At 37.0% G+C, this 13,661-nt stretch overlaps 1 protein-coding gene across 1 annotated transcript in view; it reads right to left on the bottom strand.

Moving 5' to 3' along the window:
* Window positions 1–5,641: 5,641 nt before the first annotated feature.
* Window positions 5,642–13,661, bottom strand: part of LOC109216687 (protein TIC 100) — a 9,090-nt gene continuing 1,070 nt past the window's right edge. Inside the window, exons 2-11 of the mRNA XM_019380868.1 lie at window positions 11,869–11,940; window positions 11,649–11,738; window positions 11,387–11,560; window positions 10,939–11,029; window positions 9,857–9,919; window positions 9,715–9,781; window positions 7,865–7,968; window positions 7,664–7,790; window positions 6,633–7,375; window positions 5,642–6,231 (exon numbers count right to left, since the gene is read on the bottom strand). Of these exons, the coding sequence (XP_019236413.1) occupies window positions 5,914–6,231; window positions 6,633–7,375; window positions 7,664–7,790; window positions 7,865–7,968; window positions 9,715–9,781; window positions 9,857–9,919; window positions 10,939–11,029; window positions 11,387–11,560; window positions 11,649–11,738; window positions 11,869–11,940 (1,849 nt within the window). The 3' untranslated portion in view covers window positions 5,642–5,913. The remainder of the gene's footprint in view (window positions 6,232–6,632; window positions 7,376–7,663; window positions 7,791–7,864; window positions 7,969–9,714; window positions 9,782–9,856; window positions 9,920–10,938; window positions 11,030–11,386; window positions 11,561–11,648; window positions 11,739–11,868; window positions 11,941–13,661) is intronic.

Below are 13,661 nucleotides of genomic sequence, written 5' to 3'. Positions count from 1 at the left end.
TCTAATTTGTGTCCAGAATATGTCCCCTTCTTGTTCTTGGTCGGCCTCCTTTGTTTAATATAGGGTTTAGGACTTAAAATCCCATATTTTGCACTTTAGTACCTGAAATTTTCGCTTCCTGCCGCGGTCCCACCGCGGTCGCGGCCAAACATAGTCTCTGATTCTTCAGTTGTCCGCGAGTACACTCTGCCGCGGTTCTGCCGCGGTCGCGGTGGAACCGCGGTTTTTCACCCTGTTCCGTTTGGAATTTAGAAAAACGTAAAACACTATAGTTGTAGCCCTTTGAGTTAGCTTTCCAACCATATATTGTGGAGCCCAAATGGAGTTCTGAGCAAAAAGTTATGTCTATTTTACTAGACAGTGCGCAATATGCCTCCTCAAGTCTTCGTTCGTACTTAATTATCAAATTTGACCCCCGAACATGATCCCGGCTTAATTCCTTGAGCTTTTACTCAGACTTCAAAGCTTCAAATCACTTAAATTCATTCCATAACATCTATATAGCTCGGAATCACACCTACAAGGCATAAAACACACAATTAGTGCAAAACACTAGCGATTAAAGCGCAAACTCAATTAAAGTGCAGTAAATTCGAGTGTAATAAGCGACTAAAATATGCAATTATAGCCTATCATCAGTACTTTTAGAAAAAATTGTACTTTTTGTGAAAAATAGTTTATGTTTAGTTAATTAATTTGAAAAATATTTTTGAACAGCAATTAATTTGATCAAATTTTTAAAAATGTTTCAAAGTGTATTTTTCTTAAAAGTTCTTTTTAGAATAAGCTATTTTTTTAATTGTCAAAAACTACTTCTGCTTCTATTCAAAAGCATTTTTTTTCCTTCTAAAAGCTTGGTCAAATACCTTAACTTTAGGGGAAAAAAATATTTTTGATCGAAAATACTTTGGCCAAAAAAAACTTAAGCCAAACAGATTATCAATAATTAAAAAAACAAGTTAGGACTTTCAATGTTGAATGCCCAGTTCTCGAAAATCGACAAATAATTTTTGTGAAATGATTAACTTTTTTCGGTATCAAGATTCTTTTCTTTGTTTGGAACCAAAAACTTCTATACATTTCATAACAAATGCTCCTTAAATTGAGAGGATTCTGAATAGTTAATTGATGGTTAGTTGTTAGTCAACAAAAGCTCTTAAACTTTTATTTAGAAAAAGTAAACTAAATAGAAACAATTACTATCGATTGGCAGCAAAAATGATGGATCTGTGAATTGAAATTCGTCAAAGTACTTTGCCAAAGCTGAGACTGAATTTTTTTGGACTTTTTGAGCAATATTATGAACATATCAGTCCTCTTTTGTCCAATTATTTGTGTTACTATGTTGTGGTAGAGCCTCAAGCAACTTGTATCTTGTAGTTATTTTGCGTCAGAGAAATGTCCTGGCATGACCAGTTACAATTTGAATAGAAGAAAATGTCCATGCAAATATTTCCTGCATTTTATTTACTTATCTCTTGTATTACTTTTTTATTGGTAACCTATGAAAAAAGGTCATTTAACCTAAAAATAATTGTAATTAACCATAAAACTGATCTTTCCTTTCTTGGTTTGTTTTCTTAATTATATTTTTTATTTTCTTGGTGTTGGAGGAGTGGGGAGGATTTTGAAAAGTATGCATGAATTTGAACCATTAGGGTTTGTGCAATTATTGGAAGAAAATAGTGAAGTGGCCCCTTAATTTTAGACTTTTTGTCATTTAGGTTCCTCTAAAATGCTGTGAGTTGCTTTCTCTGTCTCCGATTTTGAAAAATCATGTGTCCATTTGTATTGGCAGATAATATTATTGGTTGGCATTAATCATCTTAACATGTCCTCATTTTCATTTTGACCTCTATTATTGTCTTTTGTCTTGTGGGTGTCTTCTGGCAATTTACAAGGTGTACTATCTTAAAGAGAGCATAAAGGGTGTGTTCGTTGTTTGGTTGTAGCAAAAAAATATTTTAGAAAAATATACTCCATAAATTAAGAAAACACTATATGAGACGAAATGGTTAAGGGCGGATGAGAGTGGTAGGTTCAGGTCTAGGGGCCGGAGTGGCGATTGGCGATGTTTGGGGGGTGGGGGATTTTAGGTGTTGTCCTAATTTTCTTACCATATTTGGTTTTCCTATCTGTTGAAGGAAAGGGCAACATGTTTACCATAATTGGGTTTTCCTTCTTGTAGAAGGAAATTATAAATCTTCCATATTTGGCTAGTCCCTTTTCTTGTAGGAAAAGGTTTGGACTTCTATAAATTGAGGATCCTTCTCATTCAGTAGAATCCATAATGTAGCTGATGATAGGCTATAATTACGTATTTTAGTCGCTTATTACACTCTATTTACTGCACTTTAATTGAGTTTGCGCTTTAATCGCTAGTGTTTTGCACTAACGGTGTATTTTACACCTTGTAGGAGTGATTCCGAGATATATAGAAGTTATGGAATGAATTCAAGTGATTTGGAGCCTTGAAGTCTGAGTAAAAGCCCAAGGAATTAAGCCGGGATCGTATTCGGGGAACAACGGATGATAAAACAACAAAACGAAGACTCGAGGAGGCATATTGCGCACTGTCTAGTAAAATAGACATAACTTTTTGCTCAGAACTCCATTTGGGCTCCACAATATATGGTTGAAAACCTAACTCAAAGGGCTACAACTTTAATGTTTTACGTTTTTCCAAATTCCAAACGGAACAGGGTGAAAAACCGCGGTTACGGTAGGACCGCGGCAGAACATTACCAAAGATTCAGAGGACCATTCTGGCCGTGGTCCTGGCGTAACCGCGGTGGGACCGCGGCAGGACGCGTAAATTTCAGGGACTAAAGTGCAAAACACGGAATTTTAAGCCCTAAACCCTATATTAAACGAGGGAGGCTGGCCAAGAGCGAAAGAGAATGATTTTTGGAAGTGAAAAACATCATAAGGAAGGGCAAGAGGCAAGGAGGATCATTGGACATCAATCTTTAATCTTCTTCTTCTTTGTTCTTTTACCTTTGAATATGAATTCTTTTGTGATTTTTGTTATTTTCATGAGTAGCTAACTTTTCTAATCTAAGGTTTTGGTGAAACCCGTTGGGGATGAATTGGTTGTTATAAGTAATATAGATTTGAATTAGTTTAATCTCTATTTGTTCAACTATGTTTTGATTGTGGTTAATTGAAAGGATCCTCAATTAGCCGTTCCTATTTATTATGTATCTGCTTGAGAAAGAGTGCATATTTAGGTAGTTGTTTGAACAACATCACTCCCGGAGTATAGGCGAGAGTTATAACCGAGGGTTTAGAGGTTGAATTAGAGATAACGATACCTCGGGTGCGATCTAAGTGAACTGTAATGCGAATCTAGCTAGCGTAGCTTGAGAGAGTGCGTCTAGTAAATTATCATAATTGCTAAAGAGAGATTTATGATAGCTGGAGAGTTAATGATTGATAGAGGCAACTAAGTCAACGCTATAAGAAACACACAACCAAGGAAATCAACAACGAGGGAAACCATTACCTTAGACCTTTATTCTAATTGTTTACAATTCAAGCATAGTTAGTTTTCAGCTGTTTATTTATTTTCAATCTTGTCTTCTTGGTGATATTAAACAGATACATCTAAGCCTTAGTTCTCTGTGGGATTCGACTCCGGACTTTTAGACCGGATTATATTTGCAGCGACCGCTTATCCTTTTTAGGACTAGAGTTGGGCGTAATCAGTAGCCATAAGGGGTTTGAAATTCGTGTTTAGGGGGAGAACTTTAGGGGACAAGTGTTAGTGTGTCACTTGTGTTTGCCTCTACGTGAGGTTGTTCTCTCGATATTTTGTACTCTCTTTTTATTATAGTGGATTGCTCATCTCCGTCGTGGATGTAGGTCAATTGACCGAGTCACGTTAAATATTTGTTCCTCTTTTGGTATATTTCTCTTTTGTTGTCTGATTTATCGTCCTTGAAGTGTTGCTTTGCTAGCTTCCGCATGACACCTGATTTTTCGGTCCTAACAGGGGAGAGGGGGGGAGGGGGGGGGGTAGTAGGGTTGGGTTGGGGCAATAATTTTCCTCTTTTTTGTAGGGAAGTCATATTTTTTTTCAATTGGAGGAAAATGAGTTCATGAGAAAAATATTTTTTAAAATATTTAAGCCAATTAACATGACAATTAAAAAAATACTTTTCAGAAATTATTTTCACCCAAAGTATTAAATTTTTTGAGTTTCTCCCCCTTTCTCACGTTGATATTAGAATGAAGTTAAGTCATATATACTCACCGTGTAAAGACGAATTTTAATATATGATAGTAGGTTAGCTATATTTTTGTCATGTCATGAATTTATATTTATCATGGAAATCTCTCGATAATTAGTAATTACCTTATAATGACCTAATTATATAAAAAAAAATCGCTGTGCATACAACTTGAACTCTAGAGTACCATACTTGTATATATAGTCTCTGACTCTCTTCATAGTCAAACACGTTATTTAAGTACTTTCTTATTACAAGCCATACAGTAGAGAGAGAACAATTAATTTTTACTATTTCTCCCAGTGACGTGATTAGTTAGTTGAAGTTTGAAAACGTTGACAATTCATAAGACAAAGCATGTTAATTAATCTCTTTCAACCAAATGCAAACATCATATTGACATGTTGGAGAAGGATTTAAATAATGCCGAAATGCATTGTATATATAGGAGCTATTTTTGTTTTCTGTCTATCTTTTTTATATGGTCCAAAAGAAATTCAACATGGGACATAATATTTCATAATGTGCCAAATTTACGAGGAAAAAAATAAAATTGAGTGCCTCCCCTATCACCACTTGTATGATGTTTATCTCTTAGCTAAGAAAATGATAGCTCACTCCTTTGCCCGAGGTGGACCCAAAATTTAAAGATCGCGAGTGCACTTACTTTTTGATTTAAAACAAAATCTAATTTGTATCTAAGAACACTATTTCTAGAGACATATATATGTATATATAAAATATTTGCTTCACTTTACGGATGTCTGTGACCCATCTGCCTATTGCATAGGTCCGCTTCTGGTTAGGCCCATGGAAAACAATTCTAGTCACAGTTTCCTCGTCTTTTACGTTTATTTTAGTTAAAGTTTTTAACTTAGATATTAATTTTAAAAGCGAATAAATACTGGTTGGATGGAAAAGGATTTAAAAAATTAAGAATATAAACAACAACAACAACAAAAAGAAAAACCCAGTGCAATCCCACAAGTGAAGTCTAAGGAGGGTAGTTTGTACCAACCTTACCCTTACGTTGTGAAGGATTAGAGACTATTTTCGATAGACCCCCGGCTCAAGCAAAGCACGGTCATAGCAGCTTTAAAAAGAAATACAGGAGTGAAAAAGCCATGAAAGAGAAACAGTATCGACATAAAATATTAAGAATATAAAAAAGAATAAAATATCATAATGAAGTGTTGTGGAGAGATTGAATTTGGCTCATATTGCTGAGCTTACTTGTAAGACCACACTGCAACTTTCAGTTTAGACTTCTCATGAGAGACCAGTTAGACATGAAGATTAGTGTTAAGGCTCGATTATTAGTATAGACAATAAGAACCTTTGGGTACTGAGCTCATCTATTATGAAAAGATAAGTGTTAAGGCTCTGACCAATTCAAGCTCAGCTTCATCTACCCAAAAGTCAGATGCATGCAAAGCAACTTGGACTACTTTAATAAGAATGACAAATATGAGAATAATACATGTTATGATGAAGGAAATAGGAACAACTAGTTCTTAGACAAACCATATATGGGGACACGCCATTGTACAGGGACCAACAATGGTGGAACAATGTATGCCATGGATATGCCTAGCTCTAATCAAACAATCGGCCGCAGCACTGCAAAATTGATGAAAGTATTTAACAACGAATGAGAGGGGGAGGAGGAAAAATATCTTCACTAGAAAGGTAATGGTGTGTGCAATGATAATATGTTGAAGCATTGGTCTTCTTGGTATCTTTGGATTTCTGAAGATGCTTTCTGCTTTGAGTGGCTTCTGATACGCGACTTGCTGATGTACTTCTCTGGCCAATGTGCTTGATGCACAGCGCTTAATCTTCCATTCTTGCTAACAGCATAAGGGAAGCTAATTGAGCCTGGAGTCTGTTGCTCCTTCGGAAGTTCATGAATACTAGATGGAGTGAACAATGGAGACGGCTTTCGCCTCAACTTTCCCTCCTTCCAAGCCGTAAATGAATGCAGTAAATTAGATGGCACCTGCAGGCCAAATGAAAATTCCATAAGTATGTAATGAATGTAATGCTGACCCCAACTTGCTTGAGATTGAGGCGTATTGTTGTTGTTGAAATGAAGGTAATTCACTAAAGCTGAATATTCTTTACTATTCCTTATAGCAGCTAACCTTCTCCAGACATCATTACTCAAGACTTTTAACATCCATTACTCAAATTTCTCAAATAACAATCTGTTCACATAGTCTAAAAATTTCTAGTAGTTTGATATAAGCTATTATTTGGTTCTGAGATAAGTTTGAGTGATGCTGAATGATCATTTCATTATGTTAACCAAAGGTGCAGGTTCGCTTTACATAACCTCTTTAGATTCATTTCGGGAAACTATAAGTTTCACTAACAAACTTCAAGTGCTTTTAAACTTACAGTAGAAACCAGGCTACAGGTGGCAAAGGACAAAGAAGATGCTCCAAATGGAGCCTTTCCAGTTTTGCTATCCTTCTTGTCACTTTTAGCTGAGCTTTCATTGTCAACAGACCCGAAACTTGATGCAGTAACCTCCTCTTCGTCTTCCTCCTCCTCTTCCTCCTCCTCATCTTCCTTCTTTTCCGCCCACGTTTTCTCAACGTTATCTGTTGGTTCAGAGGGTAGAATATCATCTTCTTCTTGGATTCCCATTTCAACTTTCTTTTCCTCCTCTTCTTGCATTCTCTTTAATTCGTCATCCATGTCTTCCATTGCCTCCTTCAGAGACAATTCCGCTTCTGCTAATTCAAGCTCTTTCTTCAAGAGCTCTATCTTCATCTCACCTGCTTTCTTTTTCTCTTCAGTCCACTTCTCCAGCTTGTCAAACATAGGTTTGCATGTATTTTCTACAGAGGTAACAAACCGTTTCCACACATTATCTGATTGGACAGCCCCACCTCGCCCATAAAACTCGTCAAATCCAAGGGGAAGGAATTCAACCTTATCAGGATCAACATCTTCACCCTCTTTTACAGGAGGTTGCCAAAACAATCGTACCCCATGTTCCTCGTCTTCCACATAGTTGATAATCCTTCCAGTTGGAGTGTGCAGGATGACCGGATCTTCGGTATATACAAGTTTAGAAGGATCTTCAGGATCAGGCTCTGGTTCCTTGTTAAGTAGAATAAATTCTGGCTTTTGATCTAAGAAAAAGGAAACAAAAGTAAGTCTACATAAAGAGGCTTATCAGAAGGGAGATTAGACATCAGGTCAATTGGAATTATATGAACAGAAATATATTTACAGGAGAAGTACTAACGGCACGTTTGTGCGCAATCAAAACTGTTTATAGAAAGAAGTCAAGACTTTCCTCCCTCCCTCCCTCCCTCCCTCCCTCTCTTACACACAGAATATGAACATACATCTGCAACAACATTCTTTCCATGACCATCCCTAATAGATGAGAATGTAAAACAAATAGAAAATCCTACCTTTGGACCACCAATATTCAAGCTCCGCAGGCATAGGTAATCGCAGAGGAGCTTTGTAAAATGAGTTTAACCACATTTCTCTCTCTTCATCCACATCATGCACATATGCTTTCCAATAATCAGGAACCTGCGTAACAAATGAATCAGTTCTAACTTTTCCAACATTTATAACAGAAAGGATAACAAACAGATTCAACTCACTTCATAAAACTGGTTGATGAATCCTGGTGCCATCCACACATCATCTTCTTCATATAAATATGGATGCTGAGGATCACTATAGGGACCTCTCTCTTCTCTCACCACTACCAGGGAACAGCCAAAGTAGGTTAGAAAAGTCGATAGTCCTCGAATCAATTCAGAAAGTTCACGAACGATGATAAGAGAAGGGAAGATGATAATTTCAAATCTAGAATCTTGATAGCTGATTTAGAGAGAGAGAGAGAGAGAGAGAGAGAGAGAGAGAGAGAGAGAGAGAGAGAGAGAGAGAGAGAGAGAGAGAGAGAGAGAGAGAGAGAGAGAGAGAGAGAGAGAGAGAGAGAGAGAGAGAGAGAGAGAGAGAGAGAGAGAGAGAGAGAGAGAGAGAGAGAGAGAGAGAGAGAGAGAGAGAGAGAGAGAGAGAGAGAGAGAGAGAGAGAGAGAGAGAGAGAGAGAGACTGAAAATAAAAAAAAGGAGCAGCTTCTACAATCGTATGCTAGACTCAGCAATATAATAGGACCTTACAGTTCAAACGAGATCCTAAAAAACCATCTTATGTTCTCAATTTCAAAAACCTTCAATAGCTGAAACGGTTAATTAGTATTTGGGCATTTTATCATATAGTGAGTATTTGAAGTCAGAAGTTCGAGCATGCTCAACCAATCTTCTGCACATCAAGTAAGCTACACACTCACAAATGTCTCTAGAAGTGTTTCACCAGTTCCCTAAAACAAAATGCTATGTCACATTTGAGTAGCAGTTTGGACAAAGAAAAATGTAATAACAGGAAAACATTTTCACAACTACTGAAGAAAAAAGGGATATTACGACACATTGCATTGAAACTGAATACTGGAACGGGACTGCATTTATGATAATCATAGTGCAAAAAACTAGAAGCGCACGATATGAACCTATAATACAAAGTTCTCATAATCAGAGTTCATCTAGTAAATGACTTTCTGATGGTGTATATAGTTGCTTATCCTCCAAATACATTTGATAACCATGTAATAGCATTACTGGTAAACCTGTATGTGCTTGTCCTACACAGAGCGATATCTTGCCCTCATGGTTGTATAAGTTCATTTGAAAAGCCGAACATGACTTTTTATTATTTTTTATAGATGTAGTTGCATAGAGTACAGTTCCATACAATTGTGAACTAGTACCTAAAATAGGGTCTACACACATACAAACGATTCTATTTGCTTCATAGGTAGGCTATCTTCTTCATGTGCTGTCCAAACAACCGATTTTCTTCTGTCCAAAGTGCTTATCAATCATATCCTTCAGTTAAACAGATGCACAAGTAAACGCTCTCAGTTGATTAATTACATCTTTAACAAGAATGTCTCGATTTATAGAAAGAGGTATATCTTGGAGTGCCATAGCTTAGTGAATCACTCATCCAATAAATTTGTCATACACAATTTTGTCAAATATGTATATAAGTTCCTTTCTTCGTGCCATATTCGACATGTTTTCATTGAAAATCTTAAAGACGAATTTCCTTTTCTTTTTGCCATATTAGGCAATGTTCTTAAGGAAAATATTTTCTTCGAAGAGGAACTCGAGTCTCGAACTCTGTAAATGATCTACGTGACTGTAAACAAGTCCATTCCCTGTTAAATTCCATAATGAAAGGCAAAAATTGTTATCAGGTTATCTAATTATTTCGCAGTGTAACTAGTCATTGCGAAAGCACGTAAATCTGATAAAGCATATTGACAGGCAAAAAATCGTCATCAGGTTATCTAATTATTTCACGTGTAAACTCATGAGAGTGTAACACTGTAACTAATCACAGAGGACAGCACGTATATCCGACAAATAAGAAAACACTACATACTTCCATCAGGCTTGTTAACAAACATCCGAGCCTTGGCAGCTGCAACTTCTGCTATACCTGCATGCATCTGAAATAAATACTGTAAATATTTTGTAGGTGTCAGCTAAAAAGCCAAGCTGCATATGCTTAGTCTTCAATTTACCGCCGAAATTTCTGCATCACATCCATAAGTATCCCTCACAAGTTCTCCAAAATAAAAACGACCCTGCATCAAAACGTCAAAAGAGTTAAATTTGAACTCTATCACCAGGCCTAGATTCTCAAAGCCTCTAAAGGAGTATGTGCATCAAAAACATGAAGTGAACAGAAGAAATGATGAGACTAAGAGAACATTGTCAGGAAGTGACTCTTCCTTCCATAGCTTTGGAGCTCATTTTGCCATATTTGGCTTAAAACTATTGATTCTGTTTAATTTCTACAAGGAGCTATTAAGAAACTTCACATCAATGTGTGAGGACAATAAATCTATTATATTATTAATGGTAAAGCTTTTGTCAGTTGTTTGATGTTTTCTGCACAGCCAAATAATCGGGGGTTATCCAAGAGCACTGACAATAGGGTTTCTAGAGTTCTTTTCTTTTTCTTTTCATATCTCAGCAACCTATACTCATAACCTGCTCAGACAGATAGCCCATACACAGCCTTCTAAAAACGGAGAGAGAGAGAGAGAGAGCCCAGGTACAGCTTGTAAACTGTCTTCTTCGCCAGTTCCTTTTTCCCATATGTTGAAAGTTTTCTTTGATTTTTATCCACCATTCTGGGTCTGAAGGGGAGCCTTGGCACAACGGTAAAAGTTGCCGTTGTGTAACCAGGAGATCATGGGTTCAAGCCGCGATAATAGCCTCTTGCAGAAATGCAAGGTAAGGCTGTGCACATCAAAAGCCAATATGGTCTGGCCCTTCCGCGGACCCGCGCATAGCATGAGCTTAGTGCACTGGGCTGTCCTTTATTCTTGAATAGACCTAACTTCCACCAGTAGGACGGAAGGATGGACAAATTTTGCAGTAAGAACTAGTGATAAATTCATCAACTCATATCTTATTTGAAATACCGTCTTTATGCTTTTAAGCATTAAGTACATTCTCCTCATTTTAAAATCATAGGCCATGATTTGGCTGCATGGTTGAAGATTATCAAGCGAGAATGAGAGTCTTCTGCAATTTGTTAAATTTTCTTATTGGACAAATAATTTCTACATGGGATGAAGGTTTGATAGGCACTTACATAAATTGTGCGTTCATTAACTTCATATAAACCACAACCATGCATTCTCCCATGCTTCCATTGACCAGCATAGCGATATCGCCCCTTCTCCCTAACAGAAGAACATAATAAGAAGATCGGGTTTAACATGTAAGTTCGTGCCTTTGGGTCAATTCCCCACTTACTCCCAATTTATACATAGTAGAGACCACAGTAGATCAGCAAGTGAGTAATGATAAACTACTTTTTCTGAAAGCAAATTTTTTCTTGAGAAAGCGAACAATGATAAATTACTCCATCACTCAAATTAAAAGAAATCTACATGCAACAGAGGGCAACCGAAATAACATGATAATAAAATAATCACCTTTACTGGAACTGAAAGGGAAAACATCGATAAGTTCAACGACAAAGAAATCTCAAAAGTCAAGGCATGCCCATCAATTCTCAGTTTGGACGTAAAACTTACGGTTTCTTTCCAAATTGCCTGACCCATTCACCATTCTCATAGAAAGGGATTTCATATTCTCCGCTTGTTAGCTCCATGGTATCTTCAATATCCTTCTCCAGCCATTCTCTGTCTTCTGGGGACATGAAGTCTCTCTTTATTATCTTGCCTTCGGCTCTCATCTTGGCTTCAAGCCTGCGAAACAATTAAACTACTTAATAAACTCTTAGAACATTAAAGCAAACAATATTCTTATGAGCAACATTTTGGAACGTAAACATACTTGGACCCTGGAACGGGTTCAATGTGGGGTATCTCAACCTCAACAACTCCATGACCTTCCATGTTGTTTTGAAGCCATTCGCCTTCATACCTGCGAGAAGCAAACAGAAATAATGAGTGATGTGATGCGAAGTTAAGGAAATACTAACAAACAACGTGATATAAATTAGGCATAATTGTAGAGAGACAACTAGTAAAAAATAAAAATAATTCCGACAAACCTGACCAGCCCTTGCTCAGCAACATAAACACCTTTTCCATGTGCCAAGTCATCCCAAACAGTGCCTTCATACCTTCAAATGCAAAGACCATCAGTTTTACGGATAACATCATCTAAGAACAAGAAGAAAAAGGTAGAAAAGCTAAACCATGACCAAGTGGCAACAAGTAATTGTCACATCAGCGTCGTTTAATGTTAATATAGCTTACACACTGGAGTCTGGAGTAGCTAGACATAAGTCAACATTCATTTGATAAGGGATCCCAAGTTGGGGGGGGGGGGGGTCTAGTTTATATGAACTGCCCAAACGACTTGGCAAACATTTCCAAACGAAAATTAGAAAATGTCAACCATGTAAGAGGCATGAAAATACAGAGTACAGGCAAAACCATGCAAAGCTGCAGATTTGTTACTCGTGTCAATTATTGAACTATTATATAATAATTGGAAATCGACTACTTTGATATGAGAAGTGCTTTACCAGCTTAAGGTACCTCTTACAGGGTAGCCATTAGAAAATGTTTCGGTTCAATCAAAAGTATCATTTACTTCTGTTAATTAGAAACCAAGTTCCCATATTCCAGTTATTCATATAGGAGCAATGGGCCTCATTGTGAAGACCTATTCCAGTTTAAGCCATATCCAAAGCTTCAAATCTGTAAACAACCTTTAACAGAGTACTTCATGAAAACAAAACACAACCTTTAACTGAGTTTCTCATGTGGAGTTAACAGTCAGTTATATCTATAGCATCTCTAGTGTTCTACAGTAGGAGAAAACAAGAGGTATAATTGCCAGAGCTTAGGACAAACTCTTGCTTGTTAAATCTTTGTTCACTCAAAAGTTTATGCCAAATAGTTGAGTAGAGGTCTACTACCCTTAATTTCAATCTATTAGCACTCTGAGAGCTACTGTTCCGTTGATCTAGTTACATATTCCAACGAATATACACATGCCACCTTTTATTGTTTTTGGCCACCCCTAAATTGAACCATCTCTGGTGAACCTTGAGGATTATGCAGCAATTACATATTCAACACCCGCAAATTTGAGCTTGAACATGATAGAATTAGATAGAAAGTATAGTACCATTTACAATATCATCGGAAAACTGAATTTTTTTTACATATTAGGACTAGTACTCAGGTTTCTTTAAAAGATAATTATCTATTAAAGATTTGACGAAATAAAAATGCCAATTCATCCAACAACTACCTCTATTTACTACAACTAGATGAAAAATCTCTTCCATCTTATTTTGGACATCCAATTTCTCTATTCAAGATTTACTTCAAGATGATTAACTAGGCACTACATTAAAGTAAGGAAATCATTAAATCTAAATATATAGGAAATGTTAACAACGTCAATAAAGTTTGACACTTGAGAAGGGACTGCCGTGTGACGAAGAGATCACGGGTGCAAGGCGCGGAAACAGCCTCTTGCATAAATGCAAGGTAAGGCTGCATACATAAGACTCAATGTGGTCCGGCCCTTCCACAGCATAGCATAAGCTTAGTGCGTCGAGACTTGAAAAATCATAGCACACAACTAATTTAGCTTGGGAAAAGAACTCCTCCACATTAGCACAGAGAATCAATGACACACTCCACTATTCAACTCCAATGCCTATGAATATTAGAAGTAACTCTAGGAGCTCAAACCATATAGCCAATCATATCTATATTCAAAGTTCACTTTTCTTTCTTTTTTAAATGACAGTGGTGTAACCGGGCAGCTTGCGCACACATCAACTACCAGCACATGTACCGGGTAGCTCTCTTTTGGGGGGGG

This window comes from Nicotiana attenuata, unplaced genomic scaffold (assembly GCF_001879085.1).
Source record: "Nicotiana attenuata strain UT unplaced genomic scaffold, NIATTr2, whole genome shotgun sequence".
Taxonomy (NCBI): domain Eukaryota; kingdom Viridiplantae; phylum Streptophyta; class Magnoliopsida; order Solanales; family Solanaceae; genus Nicotiana; species Nicotiana attenuata.
Note: the sequence above shows the minus strand (reverse complement) of the source record. Positions and strands in the feature narration are given on the sequence as shown.